This window comes from Misgurnus anguillicaudatus, chromosome 22 (genome assembly GCF_027580225.2).
Source record: "Misgurnus anguillicaudatus chromosome 22, ASM2758022v2, whole genome shotgun sequence".
NCBI classification, from domain to species: Eukaryota; Metazoa; Chordata; class Actinopteri; order Cypriniformes; family Cobitidae; genus Misgurnus; species Misgurnus anguillicaudatus.
The window spans coordinates 48,932,330-48,952,082 of NC_073358.2; the positions used below are offsets into that span (position 1 = coordinate 48,932,330).

Sequence of the window (19,753 nt, forward strand, 5' to 3'; positions counted from 1 at the left end):
TTGTGTTTATTAGGGGGGGGGGAATCATACAGGTTTAGAACTTGAGGATGAAAAAAGATGACAAAATTTTAATTTTCGGGTGAACTATCCCTTTAAGTAACCAGTTGTGTGTTATAAGTTAAAGGAAAACACCACCGCTTTTTAATATTTTACTATGTTCTTACCTCAACTTAGAGGAATTAATACACACCTATCTTTTTTCTATGCGTACACTTAATCTTTGTACGGCGCGTTGTGAATGTGTTAGCATTTAGCCTAGCTTCATTCATTCCTTAGGATCCAAACAGGGATGAATTTAGAAGCCACTAAACACTTCCACGTTTTCCCTATTTGAAGACTGTTACATGAGTAGTTACACGAGTAAGTATGGTGGCACAAAATAAAATGTGTATTTTACACTTAAAGCCCTGTTTTCAGATTGTTTATGATGAAATAGAACAGTTTTAACTGAAATTTGGACATATGATGCTGTCCCGAGAATTTTCGGGTGTTTCTTGTATCACCTCCCACCTTTACAATGGGTGTATAGGTGCACAGGAACAATCCTTCCTAAAATGCATTAAACTTTCGTTTACAAAGATGTGAAACTCACCGAGTGGTCAGGGGTGTTCACTGATATGCTCACACAAAAATCGCTGCTGATATGCTCACACAAAAATTACTCCCCCTCAATATTACTGCGCCCGATGTCGAAGTGCTGCAAACCAAGTGGTTTTCCGCCATACAATATAGTTCTCATTTTTTATCCGCTTTAAAAATCACCACATTTTGTTTTGTACCACCATACTTACTCGTGTAACTACTCCTGTAAAAGTCTTTAAATAGGAAAAACATGGAGGTGTTTGGTGGCTTCTGGGTTCATCCCTGTTTGGATCCTGGGGAGTGAATGGGGCTGGGCTGGGTGCTGGCACATTCACGACGCGCTGTGCAGGGATTGGGTGCACGCATTGAATAAAGATAGGTATGTATTAATTTATCTAAGTTGAGGTAAGAACACTGAAGAATATTGAAAAACTGTGGTGTTTTCCTTTAAATATATCTGTTCAAAATGTCTTTGGTTTCAATAAGCATCGTGTGTTTAATGTTTGTGCATGTTTGTGTTTTAGGGCAAGTTCACAACAGCTAGTGATGTTTGGGCGTTCGGAGTAACACTTTGGGAAATCTTCACTCTCTGTAAGGAGCAGCCCTATAGTCTTCTGTCCGATGAGCAGGTCATTGAAAACACAGGAGAGTTTTTCAGAAACCAGGGCAGACCGGTATGCACACTAATACAACAAACCGAGCTTCAGTTTATGTATTTGCAACCCTTATTCAATAAAATATATATTGGACTTTTGCACAAAGGCTTCAGCTAGTGGAAGTATTTGCAGTATGTGGGTGATTTTTTTAAATTGCTGGTATATTTGGTTTCCAAAGTGATTTTTTCCAAATGTTTATATTTTGAATTAAAAATGTGTTACTCAATAACATTTTATGATCCATGATAGGGCTGTCACAATGATTAAATAACCGTCTCATCGCGATTGTTTGACTTCATTGCAATGATTTCAGAACACCACTATGATTGCACATCTCTCTTAAAAACACAAGGGGGAGCTAGAGCACCTCCATAAACGAAACTGTATCAGATGGCGTTCCTTAACTGACACTGTAACGCGATACATTGCAAAGCCATTCAATACAGTGGAATAAACAGCATTTTAAAAAATGTTGCAAAACTTAGATAAAACATACATTTCCAAAACAGCAATTCCAAATTTAGGGAAGTGAAGAATATTATTCTTAAAGGAATATTCAATTTTCTTAAAAGAAAAATCCAGATAATTTACTCACCACCATGTCATCCAAAATGTTGATGTCTTTCTTTGTTCAGTCGAGAAGAAATTATGTTTTTTGAGGAAAACATTGCAGGACACCAACAATTAACACTTAAATCAACACTTAACAGTTTTTATCAACGGAGTTTCAAAGGACTATAAACAATCCCAAACAAGGCATAAGGGTCTTATCTAGCGAAACGATTGTCATTTTTGACAAGAAAAATAACAAATATACACTTTTAAAGCAGATCCAGTCGTGATGCGTCAGCGTGACCCCACGCTGTCAAGAGGTCAGAGAGGATGAACGCGAAACTCTGCCCCAGTGTTTACAAGTGTGTTGAAAGAGGACCGTTCCTACGTTGTTGTATGTCAACTGATACTAATTAATGTCTTTGTGTCAGTTTATTGTTTAAAATGGTCCACAAATGTGCGTTTTATATATGTAACACGTGACCTCCCTACGTCACTACGCATTTACGTTAGGTCGCGCTGGACCGGACCTAGACGAGAAATTGTGCTTTAAAAGTGTATATTTGTGATTTTTATTGTCAAAAATGACAATCGTTTTGCTAGATAAGACCCCTATGCCTCGTTTGGGATCGTTTATAGTCCTTTGAAACACCATTTAAAAAAAACTGTTATGTGTTGAGTTAAGTGTTAATTGTTGGTGTCTATTAAAGTCCATTAAAATGAGAAAAATCCTGCAATGTTTTCCTCAAAAAACATAAATTCTTCTCGACTGAACAAAGAAAGACATCAACATTTTGGATGACATGGTGGTGAGTAAATTATCTTTCTTTTAAGAAAATTGAATATTCCTTTAATGGTGTATAAGAATTAAATGTCAAAGCAATAGAACAGAAAATCAATGGTCATAACCGTTAAAGCCCTTAAACAGGCAGTTAAAGGGGGGGTGCATGATTTTTGAAAAACACTTCGGAAAAGGGAGTCGGGTCGACTACCAAAACACACTTGTAGTTAATCAGCAGTAAGGGGCGTGTCTACTAACCGACATCAGTACCTGGGTTGCGTATGTGGGGGGAGGGTCTATTAAAAGAAGGTCCAGATTCTATTGGTGTAGGTGATTTCAAATATCAACATTGGCTTTTAGAGATCATGTACCCCGCTTAAATTGTCATAATCGTCACAATTAAATAGGCAATTAACGTCAGCCAAATTTCATAATTGCGACAGCCTTAATCCATGACAATCAAATAATTAAAATGAGTATAACTATGACCATTAAAAGAAGAAGAAGAAAATAAATATGGACACCAAATGTACAATTATTTAATTACCCATGTATTCAAACAAAAGTTAATGAAGTTCAGATGTATAAAGTAATGAATTTATTTGCATGATGCCATTTTCACTCTCTCTCATGTTTAGATTTTACTCTCCGCACCGCCGCTCTGTCCATCCTCTCTGTTTGAGATCATGATGCGTTGCTGGAGTCGAGACATTGCCGACCGGCCCTCATTTCATAGTTTGTACCGGGCCCTGCGAACTTTTGCTCCACACTTATGACTGACACCTGCTCTACTTAAACAGCCCGGAGGTAAACTGTGACCATGACTATTGGTCAGGAAGCGTTGCCCTTCCTGTAGATGGTCCGTGAACTCAAGCAGGAGCTTTATAGCCACAATGTAGCGTCGTCAGAGTGTTAGGAATCCAATGGAGGAGAGATCCGGAGATTATGACGCTTCACAAAAGGCATTTATATGCTCATCTCCATTGGGACCCAAAGAGCTTTTTCCACTCCTTAGACACTTGAGAGGTTTTTACTTTCCATTGTTGAGTACAATTATTTTTCTTCTTTTAATCACAAATGGTATTTCTCTTTATTGTTTTTTTTTTAAAACAAAAGAACAGTGACTCTTGAGCCTACTTTATATTCTAGGTGTAAAGAACCAACTGGACGAATGTTGTATTTGTCTGAACTGTGGTTGTGTATTGTTAAGCACTGCTGTCTGTTTTTATCTCGTTTTTGTCATTCATTGTCTTGTCTTGTTCTTTATTTCCCCCCACACTGGATTTTTTATGTCTTATTATTCTGAATATGTGGATAGTATGATAAGAAGTGTTATGCTTTCTGAATATGAATGTTTTACAGGTTCTTTGGATATATCCGGGTTGGAGACGTTCTCCGCCTGGATCTAGCAGAACTACTGTAATGGTAACATTAAAACCCTTTCAGAGGAGAAACGAGAGGGTTCTAGAGCCAACAATGGACTGATGTGCAATTGAATGCACTGTTTCTTTTCCCCAATTTGCCACTTCAAAGAAATGTCCCAGGTGAAATACAACATGTGCCTTAAAGGTGTTGTGTGTAGATTTTTAGCGGAATCTAGCTGTGAGATTGTGAATTGCGGCTCAATCCACAGCTTACCCCTCCCTTTCGAAATGCATAGAGAAATTCTGAAATCTGCCACAGGACAAACACGTCATCGTCTGAGGTAGTGATGAAAAGCATTCTTTAGAGCTGTTTGTCCGTTTAGAGCTACCGTAGAAACATGGCAGTGACTGCATGTAAGGGGACCCGTGGTGTATGTAGATAAAAACGTCTCATTCGGAGGTAAAAAAAAACAATTCAGTTCATTATATAAGGTATTTTACACCACTGATAATATAGTTGTGCATATTATATTGCATGTCTGTCAAGAGATCCTCCTAAAAGTTACACAATGCACCTTTAATGCATAGAAAATAATTTTGTTTTATCCATTTGGAGTTTATGTTGATTATTAAGTAAAGATCCATCTGCCTTAAAGAGTAGTCTAGAAAAAATGATGAGCTAAGCATTATATTTTATACCAAATTACAACATTATTATTAATTTTTATTGTTGCTCAAGGTTGACTTGTATTAAACCAGGACAAACTTCAAAACTCTTCAATTGCATCGTTGTTAAATCAAGATTAAAAAAAAAGTCTGGCTGAGGATGAAATAAAGGCCAAGTTTTATTGATAATATTGTTTAAAGAGATCCAGTCAGATATATGATCTCTGTGGAAGGCACATGAATTTGGGGATTATGTATTCAAAGCACATTTTTCTCTATTTTTACCCACTTTAATGTTGTATATTTAATGTCTTCTTTTAGCAAAATTTTGTCAAAGGGTGTTGCACCAAGAGATCACTCTTATAAGTCTAAAAAGCAAATCTTAAAATGGTGGACTAATATATAACCATGATCTTTCTTTTTTTTATTTGAAGATTTTTGCAGCACAAACTTGTTCCTACAGCATTCCTTTCCATAGATTGTGTTTACTGTATTTCAGAAATTGTTTTAAAATATAAAGAAGTTGTATTGTTGGGCAGTTGAAAGGCTCATCAAAAAGCATCAGATTTAGATTTAGCGCCTCTACATAGTTCATTGAGGGCAACCACTAAAACTCAATCTCCCAGAAACCTTTGCTGAAGTGAGCCTGAGGCAATTTCTGATTATTACTGACCAGAGTTTGCTTTCCACGTATACGGAGACCAAGAATGCATGTCCGTGTGAATGAATAGTATTTTGCGTGACTTTGTTAGTGTCCTTGTTTCAAGTGAAATTTAATTTAGTTGCCTTTTTTTAGTTAGCTCTGTGTAACAATCCTTCAAACCTTTTTAACTATTCATGTGTTCTTCGTTTATGTTGCATAAACAGAGTAGATGCTGTATGTATAGTAATATATTGGGAACTAAGAAAGACTTGTTCTCTTTGAGCTTGCATTTTCACTCTTATTTTCCATATTAAAAACTTTTGCTGTAACATGAGTCTTAGCAAGTTTTTACCTTGAACTGTTATATAAGTTGATGTAGGATTGTACATTGTCAATAACATGAATAGTACAGTATGTTTTTTTTTTTCATTTTAATCAGCGTCGGTTTTATAAATGTTTTTAATTACCATGCATGCATACTAGCATGGTATTTAAGGTATAGTACACCGAGACTAAAAGAGTTTTTGGGTACTTAAGGCTCCCAGGTAAATAGCATGGTATACAAATATGGTAATCATTCAGTGCCATAATAAACCAAATTATTATGGTATCTTATACCTGGTACACACATGCTGAATAACAATACAAACTATAACAGAAATTCTGATAGATTTAATGGTAATAATGGGAATTATATTGGTTTTAATGGAAACTATAATGGTTTCTTTTGGTCTTTACTGGTAATGTGTTTGGTTCTGTTGGTGGGTTTATCTGGTGGATGGGAATACGGGAATAAGACCTAAAACACATAAGAAATTGTAATGTTTTCAATAATAATTGCAATAAAAACCATTAAATGAATAGTTCACCCAAAAGGGTGATTCTCATGAAATCCAGACTTAAAAGGTGTCGAGCATAAGATTTTGTTAAAAAGCCATTGAAGCCAATTTTTTTGCACATATAAGATTAAGATCTGAACTTACTATAACCATTATTTTTAGAGGATTTAAAAAATATTTCCTATAGAATTATTTACATTTTTTAGATTATCATTATAAAAAAGTATCATTACCGCAACATGATATTACATTAAATATATGCATTTACAAACTCATGTTTCAGTAATGACAAAATTTCAACTTTTTTCTGGAGAGAACTGCTTACCTGGTAGCCATCTTGAGTGTCACAGTCAATTATGTCACTTTCAACAAATATATTTTTTTAAATGTTAGTTCATTGAGGGCTTAAACAATGATTGAAAATTGTTGCGGAGGATGAGAAAATTGGTCTTGGACACATTTATTTTCCTTATTATTGTCTCTACATTTACCAATGATCACCAAATACATGTTTCTTTACTGTAAATGTTTATAGTATAACATGCACTGAAGCTTTTTATTTTTTAGATTTTTTTAATTATAAATATTTCCATGTCAAAGAACCAAAATCCAGTCATGGACACATTGCGGTAGTGAAAATTTTACTCCTAAATGTGGAAAAAACTAAATTGGTTTGTATGATGTCATTTGAAATCATGTGCAAAATAATACATAAAGAGATGTTTGTAACTGTATGCTTCTTATTTTGATCCTCTTACTTTGCATTTCCTTTTTTTATCAAAATGTCTAATTTTGCGAGAATCACCCAAAATTAACATTTTGTCATAATTTGCTCACTCTCATGTTTTACAAACCTGTATACATTTCTTTGTTCTGATCAACACGAATGAAGATATTTTGAGGAATGTTTGTAACCAAAACGTTCATAAGCCCCATTCACTTCCATACTAGGAAAAAGAATACTATGGAAGTGAATGGGGCTCATAAACGGTTTGGTTACAAACATTCCTCAAAATATCCTCCTTCGTGTTCATCAGAACAAAAAAATTACACAGGCCTGTAACAACATGAGAGTGAGAAAATGACAGAATTTTCATTTTTGGGTGAACTATCCCTTTAAGAATAGGCTACTTATTTTTTACTGATACCCAACACGCACACAAAGTTGAAATGCACATATATAAACATTTATAACATAAACACATGCTTATATATGTTTATATAAACATAAACACTCTTGATAACTGTATAACAAACTTATTTTAAGAGGATTAATAAAAGTTTATCTCGTGCGCCACTCACTGCAGATTCCAGCAGCGTCACGTGATCATTCGGGAAGGGAAGCTAGGAAAATGAGTGCAGACGTCCAGTCACACACTAAAACGACCTAAACATCGACATTTGCTTACAATGACGCTTTAGTTCTCATTAATCCTTCTCTTTATTGCTTTCTCCGTTTTTATAACACGGCTTTTAAAGTTTTACCTGGTAACCGGAACTGAATTTGATGGTTTTATGTCAAGCAAACAGCTCGCGCTCTGAAGCTGGAGGATAACAAAGACTGTATTGTAAGTCATATTTACTTAATTTCAATATGTTGTGATTATAATTCGTGATTTGCTTGGTTTTCGACTGTAAATAAGTTTGATAGTGACAGGCTGGCTTCAAAAAACTTAACTAGTTAAATTGTGTTTTTGTGCTGCAGATGCATGCATGGGTGCAGTATTGTTTTTTTACTGTGTAAAAATGTTATGGACATGTGTTTTTGAACACTTACTGGTATTAAACATAATTTACTAATTGGATAGCTAACACGTTATTGTCATTACTTAACCATATTACAGGATAATGTCAGATAGTTTACATAGCTATTCAAGGTACTTCACAGAATACTAAGTATGTAGTGAGAATTTTAATTGGGACAATGTCAAAGTCCACCTAAACAGTGCCTGTACACTTAAGACTCTATATACATGAATGTCATGTGCATGTAGTAAACTGTAACTGTATAATTACTATAGTTGTATTTATTTACTAATGAGTTCAAGGTTCAAAACCCTACAGTAGGCATGGGGCGGTATGATGATGACATTAAGCGAAAATACGCGGTATCGGTAATTGCAACACATAAATTGTATGCAAACAACAACTTTTGAACTGAACACAATACATTTTATTTTTAAGCAATATACAACATGTATGCCAGGTAAAAATAAAGCATTTAAAGTAGTGATAGACCGATATATCTGCCGGTCGATATATTGGGCCGATATTTGCGAGTTTTATGTGTATCTGCATCGGCCGATACATGGCTGCCGTGTTCGCCGATTTTTATTTCGGCATTTTTTACAGAGTGCTGGAGGAAGCCGCAAGCGATTGCAGGCCATGTAACTCAAAACAACAAACTTTTCCGTGACAACATCGAAAGCTCGGTCTAACAGCTAATCATAGCTGGACAAAGCGGGCTTTTATTTTTCATCTCTATGGGGCGGGTTCCCGGACAGGGAATAGACTAGTCCTAGACTAAAATAAATGTAAGAATTGTCCAAACTAATAACATCTCTTTTTATCATATCTTAAAATACATCAGTGCCCTGTGTTTTGCCTCATAATGGACAAGTTATGTTTTTAGTAAGGCATGTTTGTTTTAAACTAGTTATACTTCCTAATTAAACTAAGCTCTAGTCCTAGTTTAAGATAATTCCTGTCTGGGAAACCACCCCTATATATATTTGTAGTAGTAAAGTGCTAGAAATCAATATCCTTTGCTGATAGGTCCTCGTCATTGTGGAGAGCGCAGTTCGTGGTTCCATAGCACCCTCACCTGTTTTTACTATTTGTTAAATATAGTTTTTTTAAGTTCAATAAATTTTACTTTTTTAAAATTGAGAATTGTAACATTGTGTCATTTTATGATGTAAATTGAGTGAGCAGTATCGGCTCCAAATATTGGCTCTAGAAAATCGGCAGCCTGTATTGGTCATCGGCTAAGACTGATGAAACAAAAATCGGCATCGGCACTGAAAAATCCATATCGGTCGATTCCTAATTTAAAGGTGCCAAAGAATGCATTGAAATAATATGTTAAATTGTTATCAAATATCTTTACAGAATGTATGTGGCTTTATTAAAGGGGACATACCATGAAAATCTGACTTTTTCCATCTTTAAGTGCTATAATTGGGTCACCAGTGCTTCTATCAAGAAAATGTGAAATAGATCAACCCAGTAACTTAGTTTTGGTAAACCATTCTCTGCAAGCATGTAAAAATAGATAATTGAAATTTGGCTCCCCTTGTGATGTCAGACCACCCCTTAATCTGTACTAGTTTCCAACCATGACACTGACATTTAGTCTAGAGAGAAAGAGAGAGAGAGAGAGAGAGAGAGATGTAAATAATTGACAGCATATTTGAGTTGCAATTTCAACAAACCACCATCATTGTGATCGGTGTTTGCATTTCATCAGCTCATTTGCATTTTTTAGGACACACCCAAAACGTCACCTTTTTGCTTGCACCTACAAAGTGGCAATTTTAACATGCTATAATAAATGCTCTGTGTGGTATTTTGAGCTAAAACTTCACATATGTACTCTGGGATAACCAACAATTTATTTTACATCTTAAAAAAGTTTTGTGAAATGTTCCCTTTAAGTGCAAAAATTATCCAGAAACATTTTTACATGTTTATTTACAACCCTAGGATTTGCCCTCACAATGAAATGGCCTATTATTACCGTATTTGAAATGTCATGCATAATAATGTTGAGCCCTGCTCTGATTGGCTGTCAGTCAGTAGCTGGTAGCTCTCAAAGCAAACATACATTATATGTTTGAGCCTGTATCAGAAGAAAATACAGATTTTGGGAAATAATTTTCCAGTTCCCCTAGAGTTAAACATTTGATTTTTACCGTTTTGAAATCCATTCAGGGAGCTAGAAAATGAGGATATTTTTTTAAAGAGTGAAGTGTCCCTTTAAAGTTAATAGTAGAACTCCCGCCTAAACATTAGCATATTGCATTAACTAGCATATAGTGCTAACTCAGCTGTCACAATTTTGTTTTTTTAGCATTGTACTTAATTTAATTTGTAATTTAATGTTGGGGGGGAATTTTGGATGCATGAGGTTTACATAAAAAGGAGGAAACAATAATATTTGAGGCTCACAATATATATCTTTTATCTATGCCTGGCTAAATACAGTTTTACATTCGACAGCACCTTTAAATTGTAATATTATTTCAAAAAATATTTTTGTAATATATTAAATGTAAACATATAGGGGTGGTTTCCCGGACAGAGATTAGATTACTAGACCTTAGTTTATTTAAGAAACTAGTTTTAACAAACATGCCTACTAAAAAACATTACTTGTGCATTTTGAGGCAAAAAAAGGGCACTGATGTATTTTAAGATTTGTCGGTCCAAGTTGTTTGCAGTTTGGCCAGCTCTTACATTTATTTTAGTCTAAGACTAGTCTAATCCCTGTCCGGGAAACCGCCCCCAAATCAATTATATGACTTAATAATTTAATTAATTAATTTAGTGTAAACACAGCTCATGCCTTGGAGACGGTATCACAGAAAGTTTTAGTGATTTTGAAACCTTGACTCTTTAAAACCTTGGTTTACCTTGAAACCGGTAACCGTCCCATGCAGTATCTAGGAATTTTACTACAAAATATGAAACCAAATTAGCATAGATTCATGTTGTCAAACTGGTTGTCAAACTTAGTAAAACATTACATGCGTGACTGTTTGTGTGTAGCCTTGAGTGGAAATGACGTCATACATTATCTAAAATTACATTGTAAGTAGGTTAATCGTATTGCAGAAGTGGTTTGTTCTGAGAAAAGTTCATAATTTACTTGCCAATGATGTGATGCTTTTTAAGTGTGGTTTAGGTCTCCAAATACTTCTTAAAGGCCACATTTATAAAGTGTAGCCTAATTTCAATATTGAGCTGATAAGAGGTTTTGTTTTATTGTTGTCAATCAACACACTTGACCAAAAACTTTACCACTGTTTATAGAAACCAAAAGACTTGTCACATGGTTTTACCTTACAGCTGATTCATGTAAAGTTTAGTCACACTTCACAAAATTATTAATGGGACTTTTTAGGAATGAGAAAATATCTGTTTTTAAGTTTAATTGAGTAAAGTGGAATAATCCAGTGTGTATATGAGCTCTCAGTCATTGACTTCTGCTCAGTGTGTGTCTGTGTTTCAGTGCCAGAATGGATCTACATGTCATGCTGTTTTGATTGATGGTTCGAAACAAGCCTTGGATGAAGGGTTCACAGACCAGCTTTGAAAGAACGGTGGGTGCAAAATTCAAATACGTTATTTAAAGGAATATATATAAAAAATTTACTCATCCCTCTGTCATTCAAAATGTTCTTTGTTTAGTCAGGAAGACATTTTTTGGGGAAAACATTCCAGGATTTTTCTCAGTTTAATAGACTTTATTGGACAGTTTAAAATTGCAGTTTCAACAAAGCTTCAAAGGGCAGTAAAAGATGCCAAACGAGGAATAAGGGTATTATCTAGTGAAACGGTAATCATTTTTCTTCAAGAATAAAACCACAACTTCTCGTCTTGCACCAGCTGTGTGACCTAATGCGTAGGGCTGTCACGATTAATCGTGCAAATGTGCTTTTTCTCAATGAATGAATGAATTTTAAGGAATTACGGTGAAATCCCGGCACATCCCAAAGCCAGGGGCGCTCTCATGCAGAAACTGCCACAGAAGAAGTAGCATTACAAATGCTATTCCAGGAAATGTCTATAGGAATATTTATATGGATGTTCTTCAAATGGTTTCAAGTATTTTCATGATACAATAAAGAATATTTTTTATGATTTTGTTTAACAAGTGTTGCTTTTCTAAATGCACGTTATATACAACTCGACTTAAAATAATTTTAGATTGATAAGGACTTCCGACTAACAAAATGCTGAAGTACACGCACAAGCTGTGCATGAAACACAGAATTGGTTCAAAATCGATTCTGAATCGATTTCAGAGGCATTTTTAATGAGACACGCGATTAATCGTTGCAGCCCTAGTAATGCGTAAGGATGTAGAAAGGTCACGTGTCACAAATGTGAAACGCACATATGCGGACCATTTTAAACAATAAACTGACACAAAGACATTAGGTAGTGTCATTCCACATACAACAATGTCAAAACGTTCCTCTTTCTCCACAATTGTACACACTAGGGCAGTAATCTGTCATCTGTGAACTTTCAATGTGCTACGACAAGTAAATTATCAAGATTTTTTTAAAGAAAGTGGAGTAATTATAAATTAAAGGGACACCATGAAACTTTTTTGGCCACTAGGGGGTGCTAGACATGTATTTTTCATGCCTAGCGCCCCTAGAGGCCACAAGCGCCGCAGCAATATTTTGAGACAACAGGGAGAAACGCAGTCATGTTACAACTTTCTGATGAAGAACTCGTCGTGGCAGAAGCCATTTCTCAATCTGAAGGTTGCAGCCTCCGGATGTCGTATTTCTAAGCTGTATACGTCATCAAGACTCTCTTATTTCACAATATTAACAATTGTACAGTTGACTATTATACTTAGTTCATCGTAAATTGTTGCAGTATGCTTATGACTTGTGAATGTAATGCTCAGTTTACCTTAATAAACCAGGCTTCATGACGTATGCAGCCTGCATGTTTGACCTCCGGAGGCTGCAGCCTTCCAATTGAGAAACGACCAGAAATATTTCCTTGCCTTTTTCGAAAGAAATATTGTTGCATCGTCTCTCTCTCCCTCGCCACCAGGATTTACCGCAATGGCACTCGTTTTTCCTCTCTTTTGTGTGAAAATTGTCGCTCCAAATCCAAGTAAACCGTGTTTAGGTCTGCCGCTTTGTAATACGTCACGCGAGTGACAGCGGAACGCAGCAAATGAGGAAGAGAGAAGAGAGAAACGCTCGGATCTGATTGGTGAATGAATAGGGTTTGGTTTTACACTGTGAGCATGTTTGACTGTTGTAGCATCCTGGATTGTAATGTAAATACCATAGACACAGTAAAAGAAAGGTAAATACGTGGACACAGCATCTGAATACAGCGAACTATAAGCAAGATAATCGCCGTCATTTATAAAGAACATCGCATTTATGTATGAATCAAGAGTTTATATTAAAAAAATTGCCTTAAAGGGGAATCGAACCCGGGTCGCCCGTGTTATAGGTCTGTGACACTAAAACTGTGCCACGGAGTCACATACGGTAAGCTGCTCTCTACACTCCTTAAGTAGCCTCCAGCAAAATTCACGTTAAAAACAAATTGTGTGGAGGAAGTGATGTATGCCGTAAAGCAGTCGAATTTTGTAGTTTTTTTTTGGTGCTCTGGTTACTACCAGAAACCCTAAGTTTTAAAATACGAGTAAAAGTGATACAGACCCTGTCATGCTATGGTAGACATGTCATTCAACCTATTTAAAGTCGATGTACTACCACAAGGGTCTTGAAAATTTATTATGAAGGTTGAAAAATTACATGGTGTCACTTTAAGATATATAATAGAGCATTTGTCTATTCGTCTCAGATCATCCAGCAATATGTTTTCAAGTTGTGAGACAAGACCACACAACTAATCTAATGACAAGGAAACTTAATAGCCTTCAAGTCATTGTAATATTCACATTTGACACCTTGCCTAGTAATTACTAAATATCAACTATGATGTTTTTATCACTGGTGATTATTTTTTTATTTTAAATGTCTGATGTGCAGAACCCATTAAAATTATTGTCTTATATTCGGCAATAATGCTTCAAAGATTTATTAAATACTTCATAATACTTAAAAAGTATCGGTCTGTCTGCTGTATTGTAAACTTATTTTGCAAACTTTGGTTTAAAAACAGGTCCTCTATGAAGCTCAACGAGAGAAGTGTGGCACATTATGCCACGTGCAATTCCCCTCCAGACAAAACAGGCTTCCTCTATAAAAAAGGGGAACGGAACACTGCTTACCACCGACGCTGGTTTGTCCTTAAGGGCAACATGCTCTTCTACTTCGACGAGAAGGAAAGCCGAGAGCCTATCGGGGTCATCGTCCTGGAAGGCTGTACGGTGGAGCTCTGCGAGTCCGAATCGGAAGAGTTCGCCTTCGCCATTAAATTCGAGTGCACCAAGGCGAAGGTGTACAAGATGTCCGCAGAAAACCAGGCCGCTATGGAGTCGTGGGTCAAGGCTCTGTCGCGGGCTAGTTTTGACTACATGCGCCTGGTGGTGAAAGAGTTGGAGAGGCAGCTGGAAGAGGTACAAGAAGAAGCGAGATCTTTGCAGGCGAAGAACAAGCTAAAGAAACAAGGAGCCGCGACAGGCCTCCGAACGGCTGCTCCAGCCATACAAAATGCTTTCGTCGTGGGGTCAGAAGAAGAGGGGCTTTTTCTTTCAGGGAGTTCCACTAGAGAGAACGGGGTGACTTGGAATAAGCCCACAAGCATGGCTAATGGGATCAGCAAGGGTTGCGCCTGGGAGGAGGACAACAACGGGAAGGGTGATGGACTGAGACCACCTCCGGTACCTCCACGGAGAAAAACCAATGGCGGGTTACTGGAGAGCCCCGTTTCACCCGACACAGAGTGCTTCTCCAAACTGCATGACTGGTACGGTAAAGAGGTGGCTGAACTTAGGATTGAGTGGCTTCAGAGCCAAAAAACCTCTGCCTTAAATGCCTTAAATGCTTGATTGACTGGAGGGAAACATCTGTGAGAGGTTCCCAAAATATCTATCTGCACAGATGAGGGTGCGTTTACAGTGTTTGGTGCAATTTTCAGTTTTAGCAAATGAGAGTAGATGCACAGATACAGGCCAAATGTATATAAAAACTGTGATATATGAGATGAATCAGAATGTTAGTCACTTGTTTCTTGTAATAGGTGGACATTTTTTTTTTTAGACATTTTAATCAAGACCAAAAAAAATCAGTTCATCTATAATTTTTTTTACTGAATGCCTAAAATACAATAAAAAATGTACTTATACTATACTATAATCCAGGACTTCTATAAGCCATTTAATTACTTTGACTGCACAAAAACAAACATTTATTTGAGCTTGACTTGACACTATTATAAAAAGAGAAGTCTGGATATATTTCTCCTTTTTTGTTCTACAGAAAAAATGACATGAGGCAGAAAAACAAATGTTCATTTAAGTGTTCCTATAAAACATGACACTTAGCATCATATTGGAATTTAAAGGGACGTTCCACTTTTTTAAAATATGCTCATTTTCCAGTTCCCCTAGAGTTAAACATTTGATTTGTACCGTTTTGAAATCCATTCAGCTGATCTCCGGGTCTGGCGTTAGCAGTTTTAGCATAGCTTAGCATAATCCATTGAATCTGATTAGACCATTAGCATCGCGCCTAAAAAAATAAGCAAAGAGTTTTGATATTTTTCCTATTTAAAACTTGACTCTTCTGTAGTTAAATCGTGTACTAAGACCGACAGAAAATTAAAAGTTGCGATTGTCTAGTCAGATATGGCTAGGAAATATACTCTCATTCCGGCGTAATAAGGACTTTGCTGCCGTTACATGGCTGCAGCAGGCGCAATGATATTACGCACTGCCCGAAAGTAGTCCCCTGCCATTGAAAGATACTAAGGGGACTATTTTTGGCTGGTGTGTAATATCATTGCGCCTGATGCAGCCATGTTACGGCCGCAAAGTCCTTGATTATTACGCAGAATGAGAGTATAGTCCTAGCCATATCTGCCTAGAAAATCACAACTTTTAATTTTCTGTCAAGAGTCAAGTTTTAAATAGGTAAAATATCCAAACTCTTTGGTTATTTTTTAGCGTGAAGCTAATGGTCTAATCAGATTAAATGGATTATGCTAAACTATGCTAAAAATGGTAGTGCCAGACCTGGAGATCGGCTTAATGGATTCCAAAACGATAAAAATCAAATGTTTAACTCTAGGAGAACTGGAAAATAAGCATCCCTTTAAGACACAAATCTTGTGATGTATTTGTCTTCTCCTTCTTATTTGTGTTTTATTAATTTTTTTAATAACATTGGGGGCTTTCTTTTTTGTAACAGCGGTACGACATCCATGCTTTCGTTTTTTAAAAACTAAATAAATGTTAAACGTGAAGGTGCCAAAGCGGGTCTATGGCAAATGTAAACATTTTTAATTACGAAATGCAATTTTGAGTAAAAGCACAAAAAGTTGTACTGTATAATGTGCAATGCAATAAGATTTTTTTTTTTTTTGACAACCATTGTCAATCAAACTTGCCAATTCATATATGTTGAAAAACAAGTATTTTAACCTTAAAGTAATAATATTTCAGACAATGGATCTTATTAGCCAGCTAACACATTTTTTGTATAAGTCACATTTGCTTAAAAGTATCTTAATGCAGGGGTTTTCAAACTGGGGTCCGGGGACTCACGGGTCCCCCAGAAGGCTTTAGGGGCTCCCCAGGAATTTCATGGGAAAAGGACAAAGCAAAAATTGTTTAAATGTTTTTATACGAAGTATGGATATATTAGGATATATTTAAGAAAAGGTGTCTCTCGCTAAAGATTGATCATATGTGGGGGTCCCTTCAGTAAAATTTGAAAACCCCTGCCTTAATGTTTCAATAAGCATGTATATGCTTTAACTTTGCTTTATGATACTGACCAAGTTTAGATATTATTCTGTGACCAACACATACACTAATACATTATAAATCATATAGGCAGCTTTCTTGTTTATTTATGGCTTTTGTAAATGTTTTTGTATGCTGTTTTAATGGTACAAATTAACATGTATTGTGTGCAATCCTGCAGTCTTAATTTGGGAGACAATAAATGGTTCATTAGCTGTGCCTTTATATTATATAAAACACTGTGTTTGACTAAACAGTAGCTAATAAAGTTCACTCTGTTGTAATTAATGGCTGATTATATTGTGACAACACCCAACTCTGAATATTTGGCCAAATTAGGAATTGGAATTGCAATGGAAATTATGTATCATTTTTATTTAAAGGAATCAATGAAAGTGTAATGTTTTCAAACCAGTCCAATAAAAAAATATATCATGTGTAAACTTGATTCTGCCACAAGATGTCTCAACATTACTAGAGATTGTTGTACTTCTTTTCTTGTCATTGACTTTGTCATTGATAGATTACAAATGGTTTTATTCAATGAGTGCCGTTTCCACAAATGAAGCAAACGTTTAATTTGTTTAAAGAAAAAATGCTTGTGTATAGATCTGTAAAATGTTTTATTAACAGATTTTAAGTTAATAAATAATTAAGTTAAACACTTTAAACAGAACTACTATATATTTTACACCCTTTTTTATACATTTAAAAATGTCAAAATGTCATTCATACAATAACGATAACGTTTTGTAGATACACATCACACACTTGAGGGCGGAAACTGCATTGGTTAAAGAAACCGGCAACGTGAAGCCAGTCCTTGACCACAAAAAGGTGCTAAACTCGGGACGATTTTAAAATAAAAGTCTAAAAGCTACATTCGAAAAGTTGATCTGACATGTCTTTAGAGTTATAATTTGAAACTTTTTGTTCACGTTTATGTATTGTTAATTGTTTAAATAGTGTAGACATACTATGTAGTAGAAAACGTGACAGCAGTGTGACGTAATTTTCAACTAATACGTCATATGTATTTATAGAGAAAGGAGAATTGTTGAATTTTAATAGTTATTATTAAAATATTACTATCATCTAGTTAGATAAATCAAGTACTTTAAACATACATTAAACAACTTACAAATACGTGTTTTATCTGTAAGTGACAAAAGTGCTTATAAAAATATCTCAAAGTGTACAAAAATGCAGAATAAAAAGTAAACAAATAGAAGTACATCAATATCTTACTTAGTAGCCTACATATAGTAGTATTATATCAACATATAATAATTAACTAGTTTTTCGTTTTCTTCTTTAAGACGTATCTGTAAAAACGAATGTATTTTTATTTTATCACAATTATCATTCACTATACAGTTATCATTCATGGTGCACGAAAGATTTCTTCATAACATCTAAATAAGGTACAAAATGTCCTCAAAACTGCAAGAATGCCGGCACGAAGAAGGACTTTTATTTTTACCGGAAGCTTGATGCCTCTCGCCACATCAAGGTTTTTGTCGCTTGTTGTCGCCGCGTCCACATGGAAAGTTTGTTTTCTCTTTTTTTCCGCGCTCACGGCTCTTTCCTGAAAGTTTACGCAGGGCTGTTGTTGCACGCTTCCAAGATGACAGAGAAAGTAACGGACATCTGGGCTCGCAGGCAAGTCATGATATAACTTATTACAACTCTTTCCTGCAAACTTTAAAGATGTTTAATACGGTTCGGCATAAAACTAACTGTAAGTGAAACATAATCCCAACTCTCTTGGCCCAGAAGTTTCTTGTTCTGTGCAGATAACGGAGAACGTGCTTGTTCGACTCGTATGAGGGGGTCTCCCAAATGTGACACCGCAGATACTTATGAAAGATTTTCTTGACTCATATGGTTCACGATGAAGTTATGTGCCGCCGTTTCCCCTCCGAAAAGTTATTTAACAGTTCCAAATGAACTTGACGTTCGCGCGCGACACGCAGAAGAAAGTTTAAAGGGATCGGGCAGTTTCAGTTCAGTGCGTCCCTGGCTCGGTCCGAAAGATACGTGAATTACGTACAGATTCTGAGAATTTGCGTCATTTCGAACTGGCACGTGTTGTAATAATTAAATAAATAAAAAGAACATTAAACCGCGGATGCATTCATACACGCTTTCTCACGGGACCCAAAAAAAGGAAGATTACGTAAAATGCTTTGTTGCGTAACAAATTCTTATTGCTATTATTAGTGTTTTAATAGCATTGTTATTGTGTAATAATTATAAATAATTATTGCAGTTAATTTTTTTATTTGGCGAAAACTGGTTTGGTCTGTGAACGTGCATAGAAATGAGCTAATGCTAGATGTGCTTTCATCATCCAGGCGTTTGGATGCAGCGACCGAAAACGCGCTTGTGATGAAGTTGTTGGGTGCTGCAATAAAAATCTGTGTATTTTGGTTGGGTGTGTGTGACGGTCCAGGACTGTATGAACTGTCTGTGTAATTTATGTTGTTTAAATCTATTTGATGTGGTTTTATTCACAAATATTAAGTGTTCTTGAAATGAATGGCAATCAATGAAGTTTCACTCAGTGGCGCACTTGGTATGGCATTTCTAAGGGGCCATGCACTATTGGGGCCCCCAAAGAAGGTAGATGGCCCAACCTCGTATTTATCATAGGTCCCAAAATTTGCTAGTGGTGCCCCTGGTTTCACTTATATGTCCAGTTGTTAGTTAGTCTTTCTGAAAGCATTGCACAAAAGAGTATCTCGATAGTTATAGTGTTGATTAATCTCATCAGTTACATTTCATTTATGCATGTTGCAGACACTTTTATGCAAAGTGACTTGCATGTAGGGCTGCACGATATTGGGAAAACATGCGGTGTATTATAATGCTGTTGAATGTTGCAATATTTCATTTTTAGCTATTTTTTATCATAATGATATAAAGCAACGGACGCACACGGAAAAACTATCGGCATGGATCGCCAATAAATTGTTGGCATTTTTTGTGCCGATTAATCGGTCTATCTCTAGTAACAAGTCATAAAATT

The 19,753-nt window shown here is 35.9% G+C and overlaps 3 protein-coding genes across 5 annotated transcripts in view; all 3 read left to right on the top strand.

Moving 5' to 3' along the window:
* ddr2l (discoidin domain receptor family, member 2, like) overlaps positions 1-5,573 on the top strand; it is a 46,618-nt gene extending 41,045 nt beyond the window's left edge. For both annotated transcript variants that reach the window (XM_055198397.2, XM_055198398.2), the window contains exons 16-17: positions 1,107-1,256; positions 3,210-5,573. In XM_055198397.2, coding sequence (XP_055054372.2) covers positions 1,107-1,256; positions 3,210-3,347 — 288 coding nt within the window. In that variant the 3' untranslated portion in view covers positions 3,348-5,573. The remainder of the gene's footprint in view (positions 1-1,106; positions 1,257-3,209) is intronic.
* Positions 5,574-7,382: 1,809 nt separating this feature from the next.
* Positions 7,383-15,384, top strand: pheta1 (PH domain containing endocytic trafficking adaptor 1). Of its 2 annotated transcripts, none has more exons than XM_055198395.2 (3): positions 7,383-7,651; positions 11,317-11,407; positions 13,977-15,384. In XM_055198395.2, the coding sequence occupies exon 3, from the start codon at positions 13,984-13,986 to the stop codon at positions 14,803-14,805; it is 822 nt and encodes a 273-aa protein (XP_055054370.2). In that variant the 5' UTR covers positions 7,383-7,651; positions 11,317-11,407; positions 13,977-13,983; the 3' UTR covers positions 14,806-15,384. The 2 variants fall into 2 exon arrangements, with proteins under 2 accessions (XP_055054370.2, XP_055054371.2); XM_055198396.2 differs by having other exon boundaries at positions 11,323-11,407.
* A 2,860-nt stretch (positions 15,385-18,244) lies between these two features.
* sh2b3 (SH2B adaptor protein 3) overlaps positions 18,245-19,753 on the top strand; it is a 49,038-nt gene continuing 47,529 nt past the window's right edge. Inside the window, exon 1 of the mRNA XM_055198394.2 lies at positions 18,245-18,384. The gene's annotated coding sequence lies outside the window, so the exon portion shown is untranslated. The remainder of the gene's footprint in view (positions 18,385-19,753) is intronic.